The sequence below is a fragment of the Bufo gargarizans genome, chromosome 7, assembly GCF_014858855.1.
Source record: "Bufo gargarizans isolate SCDJY-AF-19 chromosome 7, ASM1485885v1, whole genome shotgun sequence".
In the NCBI taxonomy this organism is placed as follows: Eukaryota; Metazoa; Chordata; class Amphibia; order Anura; family Bufonidae; genus Bufo; species Bufo gargarizans.
The window spans coordinates 74,841,093-74,868,285 of NC_058086.1; the positions used below are offsets into that span (position 1 = coordinate 74,841,093).

The 27,193-nt window shown below is 41.6% G+C and overlaps 1 protein-coding gene across 1 annotated transcript in view; it reads left to right on the forward strand.

Moving 5' to 3' along the window:
* The window catches only part of LOC122944171 (RNA binding protein fox-1 homolog 2), a 356,156-nt gene extending 332,672 nt beyond the window's left edge, over window positions 1-23,484 (forward strand). Inside the window, exon 15 of the mRNA XM_044302402.1 lies at window positions 23,020-23,484. Coding sequence (XP_044158337.1) covers window positions 23,020-23,064 — 45 coding nt within the window. The 3' untranslated portion in view covers window positions 23,065-23,484. The remainder of the gene's footprint in view (window positions 1-23,019) is intronic.
* The last annotated feature ends 3,709 nt before the right edge of the window (window positions 23,485-27,193 follow it).

A 27,193-nucleotide genomic window follows, 5' to 3' on the forward strand; every position in this document is an offset into this window, starting at 1 on the left:
AATGCAAAAAGTCAGCACTTAATGTGGCGTAACAGGTCACTTATGAGTCCCAGAAAATACCAATGAAAATTTGAAAGTGTATTTCCAGTTTTGCAGTGTTCTTGCCCAGGGCCTAGAGCTTCTAATGTGGTGGAAGGGGAAACTGCTTGCCAAAATTGTGGGTTGTCAAATTTAAACTTCTGATGGTAGATGAGTGTTCTTACTCTGAAACCTCATATCACTCAGCTTTTATAAGAAGATTTTCAATAATATTAATTTGTTTTGGCCAAACTTATCCAAAACCTCTAAATTAAAAATAAATTTCGTTTTTTTACAACTATGGACTTTCAATATGCATTCTGGAATCCCTATGGGAAATCACTTACAGTGGAGGAAATAATTATTTGACCCCTCACTGATTTTGTAAGTTTGTCCAATGACAAAGAAATGAAAAGTCTCAGAACAGTATCATTTCAATGGTAGGTTTATTGTAACAGTGGCAGATAGCACATCAAAAGGAAAATCGAAAAAATAACTTTAAATAAAAGATAGCAACTGATTTGCATTTCATTGAGTGAAATAAGTATTTGAACCCTCTAACAAAAAAAGACTTAATACTTGGTGGAAAAACCCTTGTTTGCAAGCACAGAGGTCAAACGTTTCTTGTAATTGATGACCAAGTTTGCGCACATTTTAGGAGGAATGTTGGTCCACTCCTCTTTGCAGATCATCTCTAAATCCCTAAGGTTTCGAGGCTGTCTCTGTGCAACTCTGAGCTTGAGCTCCCTCCATAGGTTTTCGATTGGATTAAGGTCCGGAGACTGACTAGGCCACTCCATGACCTTAATGTGCTTCTTCTTGAGCCACTCCTTTGTTGCCTTTGCTGTATGTTTTGGGTCATTGTCGTGCTGGAACACCCATCCACGACCCATTTTCAGTTTCCTGGCAGAGGGAAGGAGGTTGTCGCTCAGGATTTCACGATACATGGCTCCGTCCATTTTCCCGTTTATGCGAATAAGTTGTCCTGTGCCCTTAGCAGAAAAACACCCCCAAAGCAAAATGTTTCCACCCCCATGCTTGACGGTGGGGACGGTGTTTTGGGGGTCATAGGCAGCATTTTTCTTCCTCCAAACACAGCGAGTTGAGTTAATGCCAAAGAGCTCTATTTTGGTCTCATCAGACCACAGCACCTTCTCCCAGTCACTCTCTGAATCATTCAGGTGTTCATTGGCAAACTTCAGACGGGCCTGCACATGTGCCTTCCTGAGCAGGGGGACCTTGCGAGCCCTGCAGGATTTTAATCCATTGCGGTGTAATGTGTTTCCAATGGTTTTCTTGGTGACTGTGGTCCCTGCTAATTTGAGGTCATTAACTAACTCCTCCCGTGTAGTTCTAGGATGCTTTTTCACCTTTCTCAGAACCATTGACACCCCACGAGGTGAGATCTTGCGTGGAGCCCAGAGCGAGGTCGATTGATGGTCATTTTGTGCTCCTTCCATTTTCGAACAATCGCACCAACAGTTGTCACCTTCTCTCCCAGCTTCTTGCTAATGGTTTTGTAGCCCATTCCAGCCTTGTGCAGGTCTACAATTTTGTCTCTGACATCCTTGGACAGCTCTTTGGTCTTTCCCATGTTGGAGAGTTTGGAGTCTGCTTGATTGATTGATTCTGTGGACAGGTGTCTTTTATACAGGTGACTAGTTAAGACAGGTGTCCTTAATGAGGGTGACTAATTGAGTAGAAGTGTCTAACCACTCTGTGGGAGCCAGAACTCTTAATGGTTGGTAGGGGTTCAAATACTTATTTCACTCAATGAAATGCAAATCAGTTGCTATCTTTTATTTAAAGTTATTTTTTCGATTTTCCTTTTGATGTGCTATCTGCCACTGTTACAATAAACCTACCATTGAAATGATACTGTTCTGAGACTTTTCATTTCTTTGTCATTGGACAAACTTACAAAATCAGTGAGGGGTCAAATAATTATTTCCGCCACTGTAGGTTATTAACATGTGGAGCAAGGATAACTGTGAATCATCTTATCAGCTGAGAAATTGAAAGTTTGTTTTAAGAACTTCTAACTCTAGTTATAGCTTCACAAAATGTTTTCTTTTACTGAACCTCTTCTTGAATTCTAGATGACTGCAGTAACTGGAGGACAGAGTATTTAGGACACATATAATTTGTAATGCTCTGACCTTTGATATTCCCCCCCACCCCCTCCTATTCCCTTTGCTTTTCTGCTCACTGGCTCCACTTTCTCTTTACCTTACAACAGGCATGTCCAAACTGCGGCCCCCCAGCTGTTGCAAAACTACAACTCCCAGCATGCCCTAATAGCTGTAAGCTATTCAGGCATGCTGGGAGTTGTAGTTTTGCAACAGCTGGATGGCTGCAGTTTGGACATGCCTGCCTTACGAAGTGGTAACATGGCATGTTAGACCCACCCACCTCCTCCCACATTGTCCCACCCCAGCTAGTGAATTGGCTGCTTCGTCCAGTTTAAAGTTTTTTTTTAAATTGCCAAACTCATTGCATGGGAAGAAATTAGCAGCTTAGCAAGCACGCTGCTTTTGATATATAGAAGAAGAGTTATAAATAGATGACTTTACATTAAGCCTGAGCTGAAGCTCTTTTTAAGTTTCCACTGTTCCTGCTGTGGCCATTTCTTGAGGTAGACCATTCCACACATTTAAAGTTCTTAAACGCCTCTGGAGACTGAACTTTTTCTTCTCCAGATGGAGGGATTTCTCCCTTGTCTTTAGAGGAGATTTTAGAGGATAGTGGTTATTTTGTTGGTGATATTTTACAGCTGCCAATTAATACTGGTAACACATATTTACCATTATATGCAGCTATATAACTTATATTTAACCTTCTTTATTGTTTTCCAATTTGTCCATAAAAATACTGGCTATCAGTGATTTTGTTGTATAAATTGTAAAAATTCCAGTTAGCAACCTGGTTGTCATCCAATCTTTTAAGCACTAGTATGAGATTACCTTGCAGACAAGCCCTTCAATGTACAGGTCCTTCTAAAAAAAATTAGCATATTGTGATAAAGTTCATTATTTTCTGTAATGTACTGATAAACATTAGACTTTCATATATTTTAGATTCATTACACACCAACTGAAGTAGTTCAAGCCTTTTATTGTTTTAATATTGATGATTTTGGCATACAGCTCATGAAAACCCAAATTTCCTATCTAAAAAAATTTGCATATTTCATCCGACCAATAGAAGAAAAGTGTTTTTAATACAAAAAAAAGTCAACCTTCAAATAATAATGTTCAGTTATGCACTCAATACTTGGTCGGGAATCCTTTTGCAGAAATGACTGCTTCAATGCGGCGAGGCATGGAGGCAATCAGCCTGTGGCACTGCTGAGGTGTTATGGAGGCCCAGGATGCTTCGATAGTGGCCTTAAGCTCATCCAGAGTGTTGGGTCTTGCGTCTCTCAACTTTCTCTTCCCAATATCTCACAGATTCTCTATGGGGTTCAGGTCAGGAGAGTTGGCAGGCCAATTGAGCACAGTAATACCATGGTCAGTAAACCATTTACCAGTGGTTTTGGCACTGTCAGCAGGTGCCAGGTCGTGCTGAAAAATGAAATCTTCATCTCCATAAAGCTTTTCAGCAGATGGAAGCATGAAGTGCTCCAAAATCTCCTGATACCTAGCTGCATTGACCCTGCCCTTGATAAAACACAGTGGACCAACACCAGCAGCTGACATCACTGACTGTGGGTACTTGACACTGATTTCCCTCTCCCCAGTCTTCCTCCAGACTCTGGCACCTTGATTTCCGAATGACATGCAAAATTTGCTTTCATCCGAAAAAAGTACTTTGGACCACTGAGCAACAGTCCAGTGCTGCTTCTCTGTAGCCCAGGTCAGGCGCTTCTGCCGCTGTTTCTGGTTCAAAAGTGGCTTGACCTGGGGAATGCGGCACCTGTAGCCCATTTCCTGCACGCGCCTGTACACGGTGGCTCTGGATGTTTCTACTCCAGACTCAGTCCACTGCTTCCGCAGGTCCCCCAAGGTCTGGAATCGGTCCTTCTCCACAATCTTCCTCAGGGTCCGGTCACCTCTTCTCGTTGTGCAGCGTTTTCTGCCACACTTTTTCCTTCCCACAGACTTCCCACTGAGGTGCCTTGATGCAGCACTCTGGGAACAGCCTATTCGTTCTGAAATTTCTTTGTGTCTTACCCTCTTGCTTGAGGGTGTCAATGATGGCCTTCTGGACAGCAGTCAGGTCGACAGTCTTACCCATGATTGCGGTTTTCAGTAATGAACCAGGCTGGGAGTTTTTAAAAGCCTCAGGAATCTTTTGCAGGTGTTCAGAGTTAATTAGTTAATTCAGATGATTAGGTTAATAGCTCGTTTAGAGAACCTTTTCATGATATGCTAATTTTTTGAGATAGGAAATTTGGGTTTTCATGAGCTGTATGCCAAAATCATCAATATTAAAACAATAAAAGGCTTGAACTACTTCAGTTGGTGTGTAATGAATCTAAAATATATGAAAGTTTAATGTTTATCAGTACATTACAGAAAATAATGAACTTTATCACAATATGCTAATTTTTTGAGAAGGACCTGTACATAAGGGTTGTAAACTGACAATTACCATTCATTATTTAAATACTTTCTTCTGGCAGCTAAAAAAAAGTACATTTTATATTTAATTTATTATTGCATAATAAGGCTGAAAGCCAAACATTTCAAAGTTTGCACCTCATCATCACAAGCAGGATGACCATAAAATGTAATGCATACATAGGCAGCATGGTGGCTCAGTGTTTAGTGGATTCAAATCCTTGACTCCATGCATAGTCAACTCTGAATAGGCCACAGAGCATTCCTGGAACACTGTTCTATAGATGTAACTAACGTTTTTTTTCAGCTGCCTTCCCCCTCTCTCTCACACAAAAATGAAACAAACGTATCTTATATGATCACCAGTATACTCATCCTCTGGTTTTCTGACATAGTGGTACCTCACAAAATAGTTATTACTTTACATTTATCATGTCTACTTCATGTTTGCATCTTTTATTTTATTTTTTTTATTTCACTTTCTTTGCAGATTTTTCCATTTAGATCCATATTTCCTGCAACCCAGCATGGGCTAACAGAAAAATAAACCTCAATATTTTACCCTGATTCTTAAGTTTACATTAACACCCCATATGTGGTCATAAAGTTCTATACGGGTGCACAGCGGGCTCAGCATGGGAGGAACACTGTGTTGCTTTTGAAAGGCAGATCTTGCTGGATTAATTTTCAGGCACCATGTCATATTTGATGACACCTTGAGGCACCCCAAAAGTGACCCCATTACTGAAAATACAACCCCCAAAGAATCTTTCGAGGGGAGCACTGAGCACTTTGGTCCAATAGCCGTTTCATAAAATTTAGAAAGACTTGGCAGTGAAAATTAAAAATTTCATATTTGACAAGAATATCTAGCTTTAGGCCCAAATTTTTCATTTTAACAAGGGGTAGCAGGAGAAAATGCACCGCATAATTGGTTACCCTTTTTCTCCTGAATACGTCAACACCGCATATGTGGTTGTAAAGTGCTGTATGAGCACGCATCGGGGCTCAGAATGGGAGGATCACTGTGTGGCTTTTGAAAGGCAGATTTCGCTGGAATAATTTTCAGGCACCATGTCGCATTTGAAGACACCCTGAGGCACCCCAACAGTGAAAACAGCAAAAACGAGGTTCTAGGGGTGCCAGAACATAATTTGGAAATTGAAGAAATGCCTCATTTAATGAATACATTGAAAGGTGTCATTTTATCTAAAGGTATAATGGGAATTTTTTATTTTTGGGGGGGGGGGGGGGAGGTTTATTGCCAAATGAAAAAATGCTAAACTGAAAATGTCTTCCCATGGATTAATTAAGAAATTAATTAAATGGACTAAATGGATATCAGTGGAAGTGTGATAAACTTGAAAGCACTCTCCAATGCAGAGGCCTAAGGTTTAGAGGGGCAGGTCTGACAGTAGTGAGTAGTGTCTTTCCTAATCCCTTTAACCGAGCAAACTCGACATCTTTTTTTCGGGTCGTCTTTTTTTTTTTTTTTTTCTGTGGGTGAAGTACTCCAGGGAAATGCTGCCCATGTAATATTCCTTGAGACCCCAGAACTACTGCTATCTAAAAAAAAAACTAAAAAAAAAAACTGCCCTCTCCTCCCTGAACGCCAAAAATGATTTTCTTTTTTTTTTTCCCCTTCCTGAAATTCCACGAAGGTCCCCCCATTACCAGCTGTTCTGTGGATGACAAAGGTATTATATAGTGACACTTGAGTTAGGTATAGAGCTAATCTTTTGTACCACACCTTAGATTTTCTTAAGGCACTGTAGGGCCTTTTAAGATCCACCTGGTCTGAAAGATCCATTCCACCCATGAACTTGTTGTAATCCTGGATACACACAGGCTTGATGTTCTGCTCTGTGGTTCCTGGGACTGGGGGGGGGGGGCCCGATTTGCATGGATGGTAGTTAATACAAGAACATCCCGTTTGTCCTTTGTATTTTAGCAGCATCAAATTTTCTGAGCAAACAGCCCTGCTTTCCCCACGACGCTGTCACTGATGTAGTAGGGGAGAACACCAAAAGACGACAAGAAGGAAGGGAAAATACACTAGGCCTCACCGCTAGGGAAGGAAAAGGGTCACCACCTATAAAACCCTGCTCCTGGCCCTAACTCCTATCCGTATGGGCACCTCCCGATGGTCGAGATGCCCATACACAGGAACCTGGAAAACCCTGGTGGCCCTCGGATGCCCTATTGGTAATGACAGGGCAGAGACAACCCGCTCCTTCCCAGGTGAAGGAACCAGCGTCTCGCTAAGGCCTAGCAAACAACAAAGAGGGGGGGGAATACAAAATGCAACAAGCGGAACACAACTTCTGAGGCTGATGGATGAACAGGACTTCAATTAGAACCACACTCCAGCTCTTCGAAAAACCAAATGAAGCTATCCAAAACAAGGAGTGATGGGTAAAGTCAGACTAAATAGGGGGAGGTAAAGGTCACATGATCCACACCTGAACAGGAGGTGTGGACATACAAGCAACACACAGACAAAGTGAAACCAAAACCAAAAGAGGCTGTTAGATCACTAATGTGCAGATAGTCTTTCAGACAGTCTAAAACCTGTCACCGGTGTGACAGTACCCCCACTTCTATGGGTGACCTCTGGGCACCCAGGACTGACCTGGATGAGCTTTGTGGAATGCTCTCACCAGACGACTAGCATTATCATCGGTCGCTGGAACCCACATCCTCTCCTCTGGTTTGTACCCTCTCCAATGAACGAGATACTGCTGATCTGAAATTCTAAATTGCTGTCCACCATAACAGGAGCCGGAGGCAAGGAGGACGGCTCAACAGGTTTGACACATTTCTTTAGCAACGATTTATGAAATAAGTTATGGATTTTTAATGCCTGAGGAAGTTCAGGTCACCGCCAGATCTCTGAGAAGTTCTGATAGACGTTCTTCAGTACCTCCTGCATGATGTTCTTTTTGTTTTGGTTTCGCTTTGACAGCTCTTCTCCCTCTCCAGCTTTCATCTATTAGCAGTGATTGCCTCCCTTTATATCCCCTCGCATACTGCCTCAATTTGCGGTTTATACTACTTCCTGGATTGTGCTCAGTGCTAGAAGTTTGCTACTGCTGCTTTCTCAGATAAGTCTTTCCCTTTATTTGTGTTTTCCTGTTGGCTTGATTCTAAGTGACCCTGACTCCCTCCGTATTAAGTGCAGGGAGCCGGTGGTCGTGTCCCCTCACTATTATAGGGTTTTCAGGTGTCACTCAGTCTAGGTACATGGACATGCAACTTTCTATCAGAGATCTTTGCATGAACTGAGCAGTCAGGGAGAGCTATAGGGCTCACACTTTTGTTCCTTAGTTTGGGATCAAGTCAGTGGGATCTTTATTTGTTACTTCTTGTTTTCTGCAACACCATCCGTGACAGCTACAGGGTTAATAATGGTACTGATCTTATATGGACCAATAAATCTTGGTCCCAACTTCCAAGAAGGTACCTTAAAGAGGACCTTTCACTAGAATAAAAAATCTAAACTAAGCATACAGACATGGAGAGCGGCGCCCAGGGATCTCCCTGCACTTACTATTATCCCTGTGCGCTGCTCCGTTCTCCCGGTATAGGCTCCAGTATCTTCATATGTTCGGCTCAACTGGGTGGAGCCTGCGGCATCTCCTTCTCCCAGGCTGGAGTGCTGGCCAATCGCAGCGCTTAGCTCATAGCCTGAGAGTTCTATTTTTTTCTCTCAGGCTATGAGCTGAGCGCTGCGATTAGCCAGTTGATCCACTCAGTTGAGCCGAACATATGAAGATACTGGAGCCTATACCGGGAGAACGGAGCGGTGCCCAGGGATAATATTAAGTGTAGGGAGATCCCTGGGCGCCGCTCTCCATGTCTGTACGCTTTGGTCCCCGAGCCACTTAGTTATCACTTTTGCCTTTATGGCACGGTACTCAATCATGCTGGAAAATGCATTGTTCTTCACCAAACTGTTGTTGGATTGTTGGAAGAAGTTGCTGTTGGAGGGTGTTTTGGTACCATTCTTTATTCATGGCTGTGTTTTGGGGCAAAATTGTGAGTGAGCCCACTCCCTTGGATGAGAAGCAACCCCACACATGAATGGTCTCAGGATGCTTTACTGTTGGCATGACAGAGGACTGATGGTAGCGCTCACCTTTTCTTCCCTGGAGAAGGCTTTTTTCTGATGCCCCAAACAATCGGAAAGAGGCTTCATCGGAGAATATGACTTTGCCCCAGTCCTCAGCAGTCCATTCACCATATTTTCTGCAGAAGATCAATCTCTCACTGATGGTTTTTTTGGAGAGAAGTGGCTTCTTTGCTGCCCTTCTTGACACCAGGCCATCTTCCAAAAGTCTTCGCCTTACTGTGCGTGCAGATGCGCTCACACCTGCCTGCTGCCATTCCTGAGCAAGCTCTGCACTGGTGGCACTCCGATCCCGCAGCTGATTCCTCTTTAGGAGACTATCCTGGCGCTTGCTGGACTTTCTTGGATGCCCTGAAGCCTTCTTAACAAGAATTGAACCTCTTTCCTTGAAGTTCTTGATGATCCTATAAATTGTTGATTGAGGTGCAATCTTAGTAGCCACAATATCCTTGCCTGGAAGCCATTTTTATACAAAGCAATGATGGCTGCACACGTTTCTTTGCAAGTCACTATGGTTAACAATGGAAGAACAATGATTTGAAGCATCACCCTCCTTTTAACAGGTCAAGTCTGCCATTTTAACCCAATCAGCCTGACATAATGATCTCCAGCCTTGTGCTCGTCAACATTCTCACCTGAGTTAACAAGACTATTACTGAAATGATCTCAGCAGGTCCTTTAATGACAGCAATTAAATGTAGTGGAAAGGTATTTGGGGGGATTAAGTTAATTTTCATGGCAAAGAAGGACTATGCAATTCATCTGAGCACTCTTCATAACATTCTGGAGTATATGCAAATTGCTATTATAAAAACTTAAGCAGCAAGTTTTCCAATTTCCAATATTTATGGAATTCTCAAAACTTTTGGCCACGACTGTAGTGAAAGGTCCTCTTTAAGTTTAATGTTTCATGTAGACAGCCACACAGAATCACCCACTCTCAGGTCCGGACCATTAATACGTTTCCTGTCAGCCACACACTTATACTTGTTGCCCATCTTTTCCAGGTTATTTTGGATTTTCCGCCAAATAGAAGACAAAGGGGAAAATCGTTCCTCCTCAGGAATGCCAGAATTATGAGCACCAGAAAATGTACCAAACTGTCGATGGAACCCATATGCCCTAAAAAACAGTGACTTATCAGTGGATTCCTGTCTACTGTTATTTATAGCAAACTTGGCTAACGACAAAAATGAAAACCACTCTTCCTGATTCTCTGAAACAAAACATCTCAAGTAAGTCTCCAGATTCTGATTAGTGCGCTCCGTCTGTCCGTTCGACTAAGGATGAAAAGCCGAAGAGAAGGACAATTGTACACCCAGACGAGTACAGAACGCTCTCCAGAGTCCCTCTATAGTACACCACATCAGAGGGAATGCCATGTAGTTTCACGATGTTGTCGACAAACACCTGCGCAAGTTTTAGCATTGGGTAGATTAGGTAATGCAATAAAGTGTGCCATTTTACTAAAACGATCAACAACCACCAGAATCGCGGTCTTTCCAGAAGAATTCGGTAAATCCGTGATGAAATCCATGGACAAATGGGTCCAAGGTCTGGACGGGATGGGCAATAGAAGCAGAGATCCGGAAGGCCAAGTATGTGTCACCTCAGCACATGCACAGGTACCACAGGTGACACATAGTGTATTGAGGACTAACGCAACCCTGACCACCAGAATCTGCGAGAGATGAAATCCACAGTCTATCTACTCCCAGGGTGCCCAGCAAGCACGGTACAGTGATGTTCCTCAAACACCTTGTGACGGGAAGCTACGTGACAAAGCATCCGCCTTGACGTTCTTAACCCCAGGGCAGTAAGTGACTAAGTTAAATCTGGTGAAAAACAGTGACCATCTGGCCTGCCTTTGGTTCAGTCCCTTAGCTGACTCCAAGTAGGCCAGATTCTTGTGATCCGTAATTACCGTAATAGGATGAATTGCTCCTTCCAACCAATGTCAATATTCCTCGAACACCAACTTAATGGCCAGCAATTCCCTATTCCCCACATCATAATTCTTTTCAGCAGTCAAGTTTTTTTTTTTATTTAGAGAAAAATGCACATAGGCGCCATTTACTGGGTGAAGGACCCTGCGACAATATTGCTCCTACCCCTACCTCAGACGCGTCAACTCAACAATAAATGGCTGAGACACCGTCCGGTTGCACCAAAATAGGAGCCGAAGCAAAACATTCTTTCACAGCAGAAAAGGCCTGTAATGCCGCATCAGACCATATAGAAATATCAGCACCCTTCCTAGTCATGTCTGTTAAAGGTTTAACCACCAATGAATAGTTAAAAATAAATTTACGGTAGTAGTTGGTAAACCCCAAAAACCACATAAGCTTTCAGATTTTCGGGTCGACCCCAGTCAAACACGGCAAGGACCTTCTCGGGATCCATACGAAAACCTGAGGATGAGAGCAGGTAACCCAGAAATTGTACTTCCTGTACAGCAAATACACCCTTTTCCATCTTGGCATACAACTTATTCTCTCTTAGGATCTGTAACACCTGTCGCACATGATCCTGATGAGTCTCCATATTAGGCGAATAAATTAGTATGTCATCAAGGTATACAACGACAAACCTCCCCACCAGATGATGATAGATGTCATTGACAAAGTGTTGAAAAACTGCAGGAGCATTGGTTAACCCAAAGAGCATGACCAGATTTGGAAAATGACCCTCAGGGGTATTAAATGCGGTCTTCCACTCATCCCCCTCTTTGATCCTTAACAGATTATATGCCCCCCTCAGATCCAATTTAGAGAACACCTTGGCACCGACTATCTGACTAAACAAATCCAGAATCAAAGGAAGGGGGTAAGGATCACGGACTGTAATACGATTGAGCTCACGGAAGTCCAGACATGGTCTCAGGGTACCGTCCTTTTTCTTTACAAAGAAAAATCCAGCAGCCACTGGGGACTTGGATGGTCTAATATGTCCCTTTGCCAAACTCTTGGTGATATACTCTCGCATAGCCTTTCTTTCGGGTTCCGAAAGATTATGCAACTGAGATTTGGGCAATTTAGCACCGGGAATAAGATTGACGGGATAGTTATACTCCAGGTGCGGAGGCAAATCCGGATTACCACTCTCAGAAAATTCAGAAATGAGCAAGGGTACAGTTTTAGTGGTAACTATAGCGAACCAGATTAAGATAGTTGTCCATGCAAAAATCACTCCAATCGAGAATCTGTCTCGCTTGCCAATCGATGTTAGGGCTATGTTTGCTTAACCATGGTAAGCCCAACACCAATGGAGCAGGCAGACCCTCCAACACATAGGAGATGGATTCCTGATTCAAATCACCCACTCTTAAATGAATGTCATTCACTACCTGCGACAGGCATTTTTGTGCGAGAGGTGCTGAGTCAATTGTAAAGACAGGAATACTATTGTCTAATGCATTAGTAGTCAACCTGTGAATGCGTACAAACTGTCCATCAATCAAGTTAACTCCTGCCCCACTGTCGATAAATGCTTCTAATTTTTTTCACAGTTTTGGACTCTAGCGCCACCTCAGCAGACAGGAGAAAACGGGTACTACCAGTAAAAGACAAAAGTAGGTTTTCTTGCTCCTCACCCACACAACCAATAGTAATTTGGGGATGAAACTTTTTAGTTTTGTTTACACCTTGATGCTGCAAGTACGGACAAATATTCACAAAATGTCCCTTCTTGCCACAATAAAAGCAGACTCCTTTCCCATGACCCAAGCTTTTGCCAGTAGTTCCAGGAGTAGCTCCTCCTAACTGCATAGGCTCATCACAAGGCGCAACTACCAGTGTCTCTCCACGATAAGTCTCAAAGGAAGCAGTACCCTTATTGGACAGTACGTCCTGAAGGTGAGGACCCCTAGATCTCTCCCTCAGGCATCTATCAAGACGTACAGCAAGGGACATAGCTGCTTCCAATGACTCAGGATTTTCATGAAAAGCCAATGTGTCCTGCAGTCTCTCAGAGAGACCCTGGCAGAATTGGCTACGGAGAGCAGAATCGTTTCACTCTTTGTCCGTAGCCCATCTCCTAAATTCAAAGAAATAGGTCTCCGTAGAACATTCTCCCTGCCGCAAACCCTGTAACTTTGTCTCTGCCTGATTGATCCGATCCGGGTCATCATAGAGAAGCCCAAGATCATGCGTCCTCTTTAAGCAATGAAATAATCATACCCACACTTTGACACATCACCAATAGAGTATGGACGCAGCCTAAAATATAATTTACATGACTACCTGAACAGGATGAAATTGTCACTACCCCCGGAAAACCTGTCCGGTAGAGCTACCTTTTGGTTCAGGGCAGGCCTGGAACCCACCACCGGAACCAGCAGCCTGTGGACTCTGAATCTCCAAAACCATCGCACGGAGGTCCGCTACCTCCAAAGTCAGATTCTGCAGCTGTTCGACCAGTGCAGTCATAGCATCCATAGCTGCACAGATCAGAACAAAAAATGGCGGTATGGGCTCTGGATAATGTCACGGATGTAGTAGGGGAGAACACCAAAAGACAACAAGAAGGAAAGGAGAAGACGCTAGGTCTCACCGCTAGGGAAGAAAAAGGGTTACTACCTATAAAACCCTGCTCCTGGCCCTAACTCCTATCCGTATGGGCACCTCCTGATGGTAGAGATGCCCATACACAGGAACCTAGAAAACCCTGGGGGCTCTTGGATGCCTTAATGGTAATGACAGGGCAGAGACCACCCGCTCCTTCCCAGGTGACGGAACCAGCGTCTCGCTGAGGCCTAGCAAACAACGGTGGGCGGGAATACAAAATGCAACAAGCGGAACACTTAACTTCTGAGGCTGATGGATGAACAGGACTTCAACTAGAACCACACTCCAGCTCTTCCAAAAACCAAATGAAGCTATCCAGAGCAAGGAGTGATGGTTAAAGTCAGACTAAATAGGGGGAGGCAAAGGTCACATGATCTACACCTGAACAGGAGGTGTGGACATACAAGCAACACACAAAGTGAAACCAAAGCCCAAAGAGGCTGTTAGATCACTAATGTGCAGATAATCTTTCAGACCTTCTAAAACCTGTCTGGTCTATCAAGGATTTAGGGAGCCCTTTTTGATTTCTTCTATTTGTGCCACATGTGCCTATGCCTCTGGCAGCAAGGCACTTCAGGAGAGGGACACTATTGTAAAAGTTGTCCAAATATAGATGGTATCCGTGGTCTAGCAGGGGCTGTACTAAATCCCATACTATCTTCCCACTTATACTCAGAACTGGGGGACAATCGGGTGTCTCAATTTTGGAATCTTTTCCCTCGTAAATACGAAAGCGCAATGTATACCCGGATACACTTTCACAGGCCTTATACAACTTCATGCCATACCTAACCCTTTTATTGAGCAGGTAATGGCAGAAATGTAATCTGCATTTGAAGTGCACCAATGGTTTATCCACTGAGAGGCATTTTTGGGCGGTATATACTTGACAAAATTTGGAATTGTAGTGCTCAACCACTGGCCTAATTTTAAAGAGTCTGTCATAACTGGGGTCGCTTGGGGGTAGGCATTCATTATTGTTGAAGTGTAGAAATCTTAGAAGAGCTCTGAAACGGGCCCAGGGGAATGCCAAGACAGTGAAGAGGGGTGTGATAAAGAATATCTTTGTTCCAGTACGTATAGTTTTTTATTTCTTTTTTTAAATGCCCATGCTTAGAAGTCCCCAAAACCTTTGCATTTCAGTCGTGTTAGTAGGGGTCCATTTGTGGATCCTTGCCATATAACTGTCAGGACTGGAGGCAATAGATTGCTCTGCATATATATTTGTTTGTTCCACCATCATGTTAATTAGGTCTTCAGTTAAGAATAATTGGGAAAAAATATTATGCTGAAACCTGTGGTGTCTACATTGATTCCATGGAGGGATTGTAAATTCAGGCACCTGGGGCACATTGTTATCTGTGGGGATCCATGAAGAGTCACTTGTATGGGACTGCGACTGCGCGCAGGACGCCTACGAGGGGGCTCATCATTCTATCAATATGGGCCAACATTTCTAAAGAATGCTATCAGCACCTTGTTGAATCAATGCCACGTAGAATTAAGGCAGTTCTGAAGGCAAAAGGGGGTCCAACACCGTATTAGTATGGTGTTCCTAATAATTCTTTAGGTGAGTGTATAGTACAGCCATCAGCCCCACTGGATCTTCATGATCCAAGAGGGACTTGATAAAAAAAAAGTGAAAATAATAAAAATGAAAAATAAAAATGTACATTTAAAAAAGAAATTGCCTTTTTCTATATAAAAAAAATGAAAAAATAAAATACACATGTGTCACCGCGTCCGTAACGACCATCTCTATAAATATCACATGATAGACCCTGTCCGATAAACACCAAAAAAAAATAAACTGTGCCAAAAAAGCTATTTTTGTCACCTTACATCACAAAAAGTGCAACAGCAAGCGATCAAAAAGGCTTATGACCCCCAAATCAAACCGTCGCCTCATCCCGCAAAAAAAGGATACCCTATTTATAACAATCGCCCAAAAAATAAAAAAGCTATGGCTCTCAGACTATGGAGACACTAAACCATTTTTTTTTGTTTCAGAAATGCTATTATTGTGTAAAACTTAAATAAATAAGAAAAAGTATACATATTAGGTATTGCCACGTCCGTAATGATCTGCTCTATAAAACTATCACATTACCTAACTTCTTAGATGAACGCTGTAAAAATAAATAAAAAACTGTTCCAAAACAGCCAATTTTTGGGTCACCTTGCCCCATAAAGTGTAATATTGAATGATCAAAAAATCCTATGTACACAAATGGTACCAATAAAAACCTCAACACTTTCTCAAAAAACGAGCCCCTGCACAAGACGATTGGCAGAAAAATGGCGTTCAGAAAACCAATTCAGCAAAATCTGCCTTTCAAAAACTGTATGACATTCCTTTCCTTCTGCGCCCTGCCGTGTACCCGTACAGCAGTTTACGACCAGATGTGGGGTGTTTCTGTAAACAGGGTAATAAATATTGAGTTTTGTTTGGCTGTTAACCCTCAATGTGTTAAAGAAAAAAATTAATAAAATGGAAAATCTACCCAAAAAGCGAAATTTTGAAATTTAATCTACATTTTCCTTTAATACTTGTGGAACACCTAAAGGGTTAAAAAAGTTAGTAAAATCAGTTTTGAGTAACTTAAGGGGTGTAGTTTCTACAATGGGGTCATTTATGGGGGTATCCATTATGTAGGCCCCACAAAGTGACTTCAGACATGAACTGGTCCTTAAAAAGTGGGTTTTGGAAATTTTCTTTAAAATTTTAAGAATTGCTTCTAAATTTCTAAGCCTTCTAACGTCCTAAAAAAATAAAATGACATTTCCAAAATGATGCCAACATAAAGTAGACATATGGGGAATGTTGAGTAATAAGTATTTGATTAGGTATGACCTTCTGTTTTAGAAGCAGAGAAATTGAAATGTGGAAAATTTTGGGTATATTTTGGATTTTTTCATAAATAAAGGTGAAATATATTGACTCAAATATATGACTATAATGAAGTACAATGTGTCACGAGAAAACAATCTCAGAATGGCTTGGATAATTACCACATAAAGTGACGCATGTCAGATTTGTAAATTTTGACCTGGACACTAGGGCATCAGTGAGGGTTAAAAAGGTTTTCCGAGTGTTTTATATTGATGATGACCTATCTTTGGAGGGGTTATGACTCGTATCCGATCTAGGATGAAGTTCCTGGTCGAATTCTAATTCATTTTAATGCAGACCACACTTCTCATCAACCACTCCTCCAGTGTGCATCACACATGTCTCTGAGATCACTCAGGAATGTGTTCTTATCAGCACAATGGTTGATGGGTACTATCTCTAATCCACTTCATTACAAGAGAAAACATGTAAATTATTATACAGAGTATTAAACCAAATTAAAAGGGACAACCAGTACTGTAAATAAATAAAAAAAAAAGGCAGAATTTTTTTTCTCCTCAACCCCCCCCCCCCCCATCCTCCAATTCCACTTGCCTCCCACTACATCATATGCAATATTAAATGGTGGCGTTGGAAAGTACAACTTGTCCCGCAAAAAACAAGCTCTCATATGGCTGTAAGTGGGGAAAAAATAAAGTTATGGCTCTGGGAAGGCAGGAAGCTCAAAACCAAAACACACACAAAAAAAAACTCTGGGGTACAAAGACCAGGCCAAGTAATCCTGACATCGTTTTTTGCCATAGGGTAGTAAAATGTAACCACTATGATTTGCATCTTTATTAAAAATAAAAATGTAAAAATCAATAAGAACAGTTAGTCATTTTTTCCTATTTTCAACTGCAATATTTCGCATATTGATACATACAGTTCTGTATGTTTATGGCTGCATTTTTTAAAAACTTACATGTTATGAGAAATCGAGGAGACTTGGGCTACTTTCATATCTGTGCTTTCCCTTTCCGCTATTGAGATAAGTCATAGGATCTCCATAGCGTAGTAAACGCTTCCGTTTTGTCCCCATTCATTGTCAGTGGGGGGAAAAACTGAACTGAACAAAATGAAATGCACCCGAATGCATTCCGTTCTGTTTGGTTGTATTCCCATCGCGGACAAAAGAACGCTGCAAACAGCGTTTTTCTGTCCGCAATGTGTTGCGCAGCAAGATGGCTCCATCATGACTTGCAATGTAAGTCAATGGGGACAGATCTGTTTTCTCTGACACAATAGAAAACGGATCCGTCCCCCCGATCAATTTTCAATGGTGTTCATGACTGATCCGTCGTGGCTATTTTAAAGATACTATGCTGACTGTTGTATTATCAGTAACTGAAGTGTTTTTGCTGATCCAGCAAAAATGCTGGTGTGAAAGCCTAACTGATTTAATATTTAAAAAGTAGATATTCTTTTCTTGCACAAAGCCAAATTTACAGAGGCTTATAGGTGCCAGAATAATAGAAACCTGCAACAAATTTTAAAACCTAAACCCAATCAGTTTTTCATTGTGAGTAAAATCAATATTTTGACTACAGTTTTTTGTAGGAATAAATGGTAACCAGGTAAAACGCATTTAAAATGACACTTTTGTAAAAAAAAAAAAAATGTAATTCAAATTTGTATTTTTGTACAGAATCCCTGTTTCTCCTGCCTTCAGAAGTACCTCCATTGTCTTGACACAGAGCAGGCCCAAATGCAAATGTAAAGGAGAGCCCATTGGCTTTCAGAGCAGAAATTTTGCTTAAAAACATTCCATGCCCCTTTGCACACTTGTAAAAGGGCATTGAGCTGGAAAAATGCTAAAAGTCCCCCAGAAATTACCCCATTTTGAAAATTTAGACCCCTTAAGGTATTTGTCTATATGAGAGATGAACATGCCAAGCTACGTGGTGCACCATAAAAGGCCATGGATCAGCATGGTACAAACTACAATGCGCAAAAATCTACAAAATATATAAAAGGTCTGTGTCCAGAACTGTCTGTAGGAACAGTAAAGGATCACTATTCCTAAAAATACTGTGAATATTTGTAGAAGTATTGTTGGGTGTAAGAAGTCCACCAAAAACCAGAAAAAAGCCTTGAAAGGGAGTTTATCAGTTTTTCACCAATACTGTATAACTAAGAGCACTGCCCCATAGAAGACTGCATACACATCCCAAACATACCTGTGTGCACTTTTTGCTTTTATTCCATGCAAAAGCACTTTTATTCTGCTGCAAAACAGCCCCTAAGTGCCCAGCTCTGCTTCTGCAAGTGCCCAAAGCAAACCAGACTGAAGAGTGGAGGGCTGCTTTAGTTGCTCATAACTAGATTGGTAGCAGCTAGAAATATAACCTATAAAGCTGGCATTCCAACCTTTCAAACGATATCAGAATCACGGCATTGTATCCACTATATCAGAAGATATGGCTGTTAAAAATCAAGTCAGGAGTGAAAGCTGTTTTTTACTTTCTCTTTCAGCTGGGCACTTGGGAGCGTTTTTTCAGCAGAATAAAGCCCCTTTCAAATGAGCAAGTTTTCCGGGTACAATGCGTGACGTGAACGCATAGCACCCGCACTGAATTCGGACCAATTCATTTCAATGGGTTTGTGTACATGAGCGATGGTTCTGCGTTGCGTGAAAATCTTTTTTTTTTTTTTTTTTTTTTTCAAGCAGCCCTGGCCCCATAGAAGTGAATGGGGCTGTGTGAAAAATGCATTGCATCCACACCAAGTGCAGATGCAATGCGTTTTTCACTGATGGTCGCTAAGTGATGTTTTGTAAACGTGAAAAACGCATAAAAACGCATTGCAACCGCACAGAAAAAAACTGAATGCAATCGCAGACAAAACTGACTGAACTCTCTTGCAAAATGGTGCAAGTTTCACTGAACGCATCCGGACATGATCTGTCACGCTCATGTGAAAGGGGCCTAAAAGTGCTTTTCCTGGACATGGCATAAAGGCACAAAGTGCACACAGGTATGCTTGCGATGTGTATGCAATCTTCTATGGGGCAGTGCTCTTAGTTATATTGGTGAAAATTAGGCGACAGACTCCCTTTTAATGTATTGGTTGGGAAAAATTCAATTAGAGATCCTCCAAATACCATGCCCATATTACGATACCATAATATCAATGGAATTAACAGCTTAAAGTTAATGTCATCAGAAAATGACCTGTTTAAATCGCTTTGTTTAACATATTTTTTAAGAATAGTTTATTTAAATTTTCCATGTATTCCATATATTTAAACTAAAAAGATAAAACCTGCAGTTTTTGCACTGGCTACTATGTCTGGTGACACTTTTTGGTTTCTACAGATAACTTTACTGCAGTTAATTTATTCTAATCCTGCCTCTAATTATATCACCTCTATCTCCTCTTATCTATACGCCTTACTTTTTCCAGGGATTACAGGTCCTTCTAAGAAAATTAGCATATTGTGATAAAGTTAATTCTTTTCTGTAAAGTACTGATAAACATTAGACTTTCATATATTTTAGGTTCATTACACACAACTGAAGTAGTTCAAGCCTTTTATTGTTTTAATATTGATGATTTTGGCATACAGCTCATGAAAACCCCAAATTCCTATCTAAAAAAATTTGCATATTTCATCCGACCAATAAAAGTGTTTTTAATACAAAAAAAGTCAACCTTCAGATAATTATGTTCAGTTATGCACTCAATACTTGGTCGGGAATCCTTTTGCCGAAATGACTGCTTCAATGCGGCGTGGCATGGAGGCAATCAGCCTGTGGCACTGCTGAGGTGTTATGGAGGCCCAGGATGCTTTGATAGCGGCCTTAAGCTCATCCAGAGTGTTGGGTCTTGCGTCTCTCAACTTTCTCTTCCCAATATCCCACAGATTCTCTATGGGGTTCAGGTCAGGAGAGTTGGCAGGCCAATTGAGCACAGTAATACCATGGTCAGTAAACCATTTACCAGTGGTTTTGGCACTGTGAGCAGGTGCCAGGTCGTGCTGAAAAATGAAATCTTCATCTCCATAAAGCTTTTCAGCAGATGGAAGCATGAAGTGCTCCAAAATCTCCTGATAGCTAGCTGCATTGACCCTGCCCTTGATAAAACACAGTGGACTAACACCAGCAGCTGACATGGCACCCCAGACCATCACTGACTGTGGGTACTTGACACTAGACTTCAGACATTTTGGCATTTCCCTCTCCCCAGTCTTCCTCCAGACTCTGGCACCTTGATTTCCGAATGACATGCAAAATTTGCTTTCATCCGAAAAAAGTACTTTGGACCACTGAGCAACAGTCCAGTGCTGCTTCTCTGTAGCCCAGGTCAGGCGCTTCTGCCGCTGTTTCTGGTTCAAAAGTGGCTTGACCTGGGGAATGCGGCACCTATAGCCCATTTCCTGAACACGCCTGTACATGGTGGCTCTGGATGTTTCTACTCTAGACTCAGTCCACTGCTTCCGCATGTCCCCCAATGTCTGGAATCGGTCCTTCTCCACACCTTCTCATTCAAAGAGTTTTCTTTATTTTCATGACTATGAAAATTGTAGATTCACACTAAAGGCATCAAAACTATGAATTAACACATGTGGAATTATATACATAACAAAAAAGTGTGAAACAACTGAAAATGTCATATTCTAGGTTCTTCAAAGTAGCCACCTTTTGCTTTGATTACTGCTTTGCACACTCTTGGCATTCTCTTGATGAGCTTCAAGAGGTAGTCACCTGAAATGGTCTTCCAACAGTCTTGAAGGAGTTCCCAGAGATGCTTAGCACTTGTTGGCCCTTTTGCCTTCACCTTTTCTGCGTCGCACAAATACACAGTGTTTGGATCTCAAATTTAGACTCATCAGACCAAAGCACAGATTTCCACTGCTCTAATGTTCATTCCTTGTGTTCTTTAGCCCAAACAAGTCTCTTATGCTTGTTGCCTGTCCTTAGCAGTGGTTTCCTAGCAGATATTCTACCATGAAGGCCTGATTCACACAGTCTCCTCTTAACAGTTGTTCTAGAGATGTGTCTGCTGCTAGAACTCTGTGTGGCATAGACCTGGTCTCTAATCTGAGCTGCTGTTAACCTGCGATTTCTGAGGCTGGTGACTCGGATGAACTTAACCTCTGCAGCAGAGGTGACTCTTGGTCTTCCTTTCCGGTGGCGGTCCGCATGTGAGCCAGTTTCTTTGTAGCGCTTGATGGTTTTTGTGACTGCACCGCGGGACACTTTCAAAGTTTTCCCAATTTTTCGGACTGACTGGCCTTCATTTTTTTAAAGTAATGATGGACACTCGTTTATCTTTACTTAGCTGCTTTTTTCTTGCCATAATACAAATTCTAACAGTCTATTCAGTAGGATTATCAGCTGTGTATCCACCGGACTTTGCCACAAGGCAACTGATTGTCCCAACCCCATTTATAAGGCAAGAAATCCCACTTATTAAACCTGACAGGGAACACCTGTGAAGTGAAAACCATTTCAGGTGACTACCTCCTGAAGCTCTACAAGAGAATGCCAAGAGTGTGCAAAGCAGTAATCAAAGCAAAAGGTGGCTACTTTGAAGAACCTAGAATATGACATTTTCAGTTGTTCCACACTTTTTTGTGTTGATTCATAGTTTTGATGCCTTCATTGTGAATCTACAATTTTCATAGTCGTAAAAATAAAGAAAACTCTTTGAATGAGAAGGTGTCCAAACTTTTGGTCTGTACTGTAGATCGGGTTGAATGTATTTAACAGTTGCGGGGCCCAGTGTATTAGTCACTGCACCGGGCCCCCGCCATGAGTGTCTCCGCCTCCTCCCTGGAGTAGTGAAAAATGGGGGGGGGGGGGGGAGTTGTAGGATCCCACACTGAAAAGGACAGCAACACTGGGCTGTGAACATGGTGACTCAGTGGTGACATCAATCGCTACAGGGTATGGGGGTCCAGTGCTGGAAGCAGAACTTGAGTCACTAAATATATACATATATATATATATATATATATATATATATATATATATATATATGCAGTACAGACCAAAAGTTTGGACACACCTTCTCATTCAAAGAGTTTTCTTTATTTTCATGACTATGAAAATTGTAGATTCACACTGAAGGCATCAAAACTATGAATTAACACATGTGGAATTATATACATAACAAAAAAGTGTGAAACAACTGAAAAGATGTCATATTCTAGGTTCTTCAAAGTAGCCACCGTTTGCTTTGATTACTGCTTTGCACATTCTTGACATTCTCTTGATAAGCTTCAAGAGGTAGTCACCTGAAATGGTCTTCCAACAGTCTTGAAGGAGTTCCCAGAGATGCTTAGCACTTGTTGGCCCTTTTGCCTTCACTTTGCGGTCCAGCTCACCCCAAACCATCTCGATTGGGTTCAGGTCCGGTGACCGGAGGCCAGGTCATCTGGCGCAGCACCCCATCACTCTCCTTCATGGTCAAATAGCCCTTACACAGCCTGGAGGTGTGTTTGGGGTCATTGTCCTATTGAAAAATAAATGATAGTCCAACTAAACACAAACCGGATTGAACAGCATGTCGCTGCAAGATGCTGTGGTAGCCATGCTGGTTCAATATGCCTTTAATTTTGAATTCGAATTAGAAAAATGACTTGAATTTTGTCGTCTTATATCACTCCATGAGGTGTATTTCCAAGTTTTGTTTTCATCTGAGTAATTTAATTGAAAGTCCCTTTTATCACTCATTTCTTCATCTCCAAATGTTAATTATCAATAAGAGTTGTTGCTGCTTTTTATTTAGGCAGGCATTCCTGCTGATATGTATGCATGAGAAACTACAGCGTTATCATTATCTATTGAATTTTTTCTTTGCTTTGCTATTTGAACTGTAAAACTAAAACTTATTGTTCCTTTTCAGGCGAGTTTATACAGAGGCGGTTACAGCCGATTTGCTCCGTACTGAAGTGACGTAAGCTTATTGTTAGTTCAACCTGGACAAAACTGCCCTTTCTCCCCTTTTGCCTGTTCCCCTTCCCCCAACTGTCAACGTTTGTGAGGCGCGGCTTTTGCAATACTTAAAGAAACTCCTCTAGGAATTTTCTGGCAATGCAAGATGGATGGATACAACCGAAATATATACAAATCAAACAAAAAGGACTTTTTTTTTTATACCTCAGTTTTCTTTCAAATTGCAATTTTTATTTCTGCATTTACTTTTTGTTTTAAGGGGTGTGTTCATTTTGTTCCAAAGATATTTTTTTCAACTGTTGTAAACGTGTGTGTGTGTATATAATATTTACATAACTGTTGTGAGCTTTTATTACTATTATTTCTGTGCCTGTAAGAAGAAAATAGGACAACATAAATGGTGTTGCAAGATTAATAGAAGACTAGGAAAGTTTATTATTTCTTAATTACCAGTTCCGTTAAGTAAATCCCGCTGGTGTGAAGGATGGAAAAGTAAAGTGTTCTCCAAAAAGATTTTAAAAATGACTAAAAGTATACCTTAACAATGGTCCAAAACCTAGATATGAATGGACATGTTTTTACTGCCTGCATTACTTCGAGATTTCATGTGTATTCCCAGCTGTCTGAATTCTTAGCTAATAATTTATTTAGTACCCTGTGTAGGACAATTGTTTTCTGCAGGAAAAGCACATAGTTTAATGGATACTTGCAGGATGACAGGCCGAACTGGATGGACAAATGTCTGTTACCTTTTAAAGTCTCATTCATATGTCAGTGTTTTGGTCAGTGATTTTGACCCAAAGCCAGAATTGGAAGGGGAACAGGCAAATGGTATAAGGGAAAGATCTGCACCTGTTCTGTGTTTAGAACCGCACCTGGTTTTGGATCACAATCACTGATGGAAATCACCGACTAAAACCCACTGACGTGTGAATGAGGCATAATTCTAGTGATTGCTATGTAATTTTTTTCCAAACCTAAACTTTATATGCACGATAAAACATTAAGCATAACCTATTAATGGAACCTAAGGCATATTTTGTAATTTATTACTTTTTAGCCTTGTAATTATTATAGCAGGGAAAATCATTTTATGTATTAGTTCCCAAGCTACTTTTTTTTTTTTCCCCCCCCCCGTGCTGGTCACAATATCCGTCCTAAGAAAGTCCCCATCCTTTGAATGGCAGCTCACAGATTAATAAACTGTGTATGCTCCTTTCACAAATTGCCAAAATTAGTTTAAAGGGAACCTGTCACCTGGAAAAGACAATTTACACTAATCACAGTACCTTAAAGTATCTCTTAGTGTGTCCAAAGATGTATTCATATCTTCTTTCTGCGTTGTGCTGTCTCATAAAATCGACTTCTAAAACTGTGTTTGGCACCTTTTTGAAGTCGTGCTGAAGTCACGGGGGCAGCGGCCTCCTTGACTCAACCGTCGGATAAGCCCACCCCTATGCCGCTCCTCCGCATATTGATAGAGATTTTTCTCTGTAGCCGTGACCGCGCTATTCTCGCGCATGCGCCGTCTGTGTCCTGCCGCAGCGCGATCCCAGCAACGGCTCCCTCCCTCGCATCTGCATGTTCACTGCGCCTGCGCTGCAGTGCAAGCAGAAAGGGATCACGCTCACGCCGCAGGGGAGAAGCGATGAGCGCGCTGTATAGGAACCGCGCAGGCGCAGTGAACAAGAAGATGCCAGGGAGGGAGGGAGCCGTAGCCGGGATCATGCTGTGGCAGGACACGCACGACGCATGCGTGAGAAGAGCGCGGTCCCAGCTCCAGGAAAAAATGTCCATCAATATGCGGAGGAGCGGCATAGGGGCGGGCTTATCCGACGGTTGAGTCAAGGAGGCCGCTGCCCCCGTGACTTCAGCACGACTTCAAAAAGGTGCCAAACACAGTTTTATAAGTCGATTTTATGAGACAGCACAACGCAGAAAGAAGATATGAATACATCTTTGGGCACACTGAGAGATACTTTAAAGTACTGTGATTAGTGTAAATTGTCTTTTCCAGGTGACAGGTTCCCTTTAACAGTGGGTGATTAATCAATGCTTAGGCAAATGCAAGTGTTTTATTTTTAGAAATCTAGGAGATTTTTTTTTTAGTAATCTCCTTAACTTTTAGTATTGAAATTCTCAATCTGTGAAGTTTTAAAGGAGAAGTAGATAACATGCATCCACCTAAAAGGGAAATATGGGGGTTTCCTCTTGTTCCTCTGAATAATATTGCAGCTATTCATTTATCAGTCAGGTAAAAATTTTAACTTTCCACGGAAGTGGATTGTCATGGTCTTCCTACAAGTGATAAAAATTGTGATGTAAATTGTACTTTGCTACTTTGGGGTAATTATATGGTACCACATTGTAGTTCTTCTATTGTGCACTGCATTATACAGTATGCATTTTCAGTAGCATTTCGGACATGGCTGCAATGACCAGGTGTCTATTTTGTTTGTTTTGTTTTTGTTATTTTATATTTGCATGCAGTTTTATAGATTTCAGTATTTATTTTCAACTATTCAGGACTTCCCCAGTTGTTGCTACCATAGCCCCTTTTTTTTTTTTTTTTTTTTTTTTATAATCGTCCAATAACAGGCTATTGATGATAGTAGCTTACTCTAGGGTATACATAATAGAACCACAAAAGGCAATGTCCCATAAATATGGGAGCTCTATGCAAACATTTTAAAAGTATTATGTAAAATTGTTTTATTTTCTCATCCTACCCAATTCCACACTGTACTGTAAATTGGCTGTAATGTGGTGACATTTGCACAAATACATTTTACTTCTGATCATCTTGGAAATGTCATGTGTTACATATATTTTAAATGCCATTTGTACCAACTGGTGTTAAACGGGTTGTCTGGTTTCCAATATTAACGACCTAAACTCAGGAATTGGTCATCACAGTATCAGATCGGTGGGGGTCCTCCACCTCGACACCCAAGCTGATGAGTGAAGTGAACACAGGGGTCTCTTTGCTGTTTACCTGCGAAGTATAGTTCATCAATATCAGAAACCAGACAACCACTTTATTGTTCTATCCCTTGCATTCTGACTTTAAGGACGTCCAGAATTTTACTATTTATGATCTATCCTCAGAGTGGACCATCAATATTTGATCGCCTGGGGTCCAACACCTCGCACCCAAGCCTATCAGCTGTTCTGCAGAGGTTTTGTCCACTGTGTAGTTGAAGTGAATGGAAGCAGCGCTGCAGCAACCAGTTCCATACACTGCACAATGGCCAGAGCAATGTAGTTCTGGAGCTATTGCAAAACAGCCAGTAGTGAGGGGTGTGGTTGTCAGAACCCTGCCAATCAGGTATTGATGGCCTGTATCCTGAGGATAGGCCATCAATGGTAAAATCCTGAACAACTACTTTAAAGGGGTTGTCTGGTTTTATGAGGAAACCAGACAACACCTGCAATCTGCCTGCAGTGAAGAAATAAAACTTTACATACCCACAGATCCCTTACAGTCAGGCTGTTTACCTGGCTGTAGCAATGACATCACGTTAATAACTTGTGACAGCTAGAGCCAATCACTGGCCACTTCAGTGCACCTCTGAGGCCCAGTGATTGGCTGCAGTGGTCCAGTGTTGACATGTCACCCTTGCAGCTGGGTAAACAGAGCCCAGCCAGGTGAACTAAGTAGCAGTGCAGAAGCTGTCAGGTAAAGAACTATCAGTTCTTTAAGGTATGACATGTGTTGTCTGGTTTCCTTCTGGAACAGGACAATTCCTTTTACTTCCAAACATCTTTATAGATATATGTAGTCTATATACACACTGCAGTTGTGGTCCTGGATTGAAACCGTGTTGGAGAGGAGAGTACATTTCTGGTGTTATTGTTAGTAACTTGCATTTACAGCAAACCAATAAGAATATTATAAGACAAGGGTGTAGATTAGTACTGTTAGAACTAGAACAGCTGTTAGTATTTTTAGTGCAGTAATAACAGGGATTGGAAGCATGGATGGTGACTTGCTTTAGGGCAACCATCTGCAATTTTATGTCTGCGTACATAGCCACTCCAATATGTATATTTCTATATTGTATTTGGCTTACCTATCAAATGAATATCCATGTCAATTACCACTTAAGCACTAAGGTTTTGTC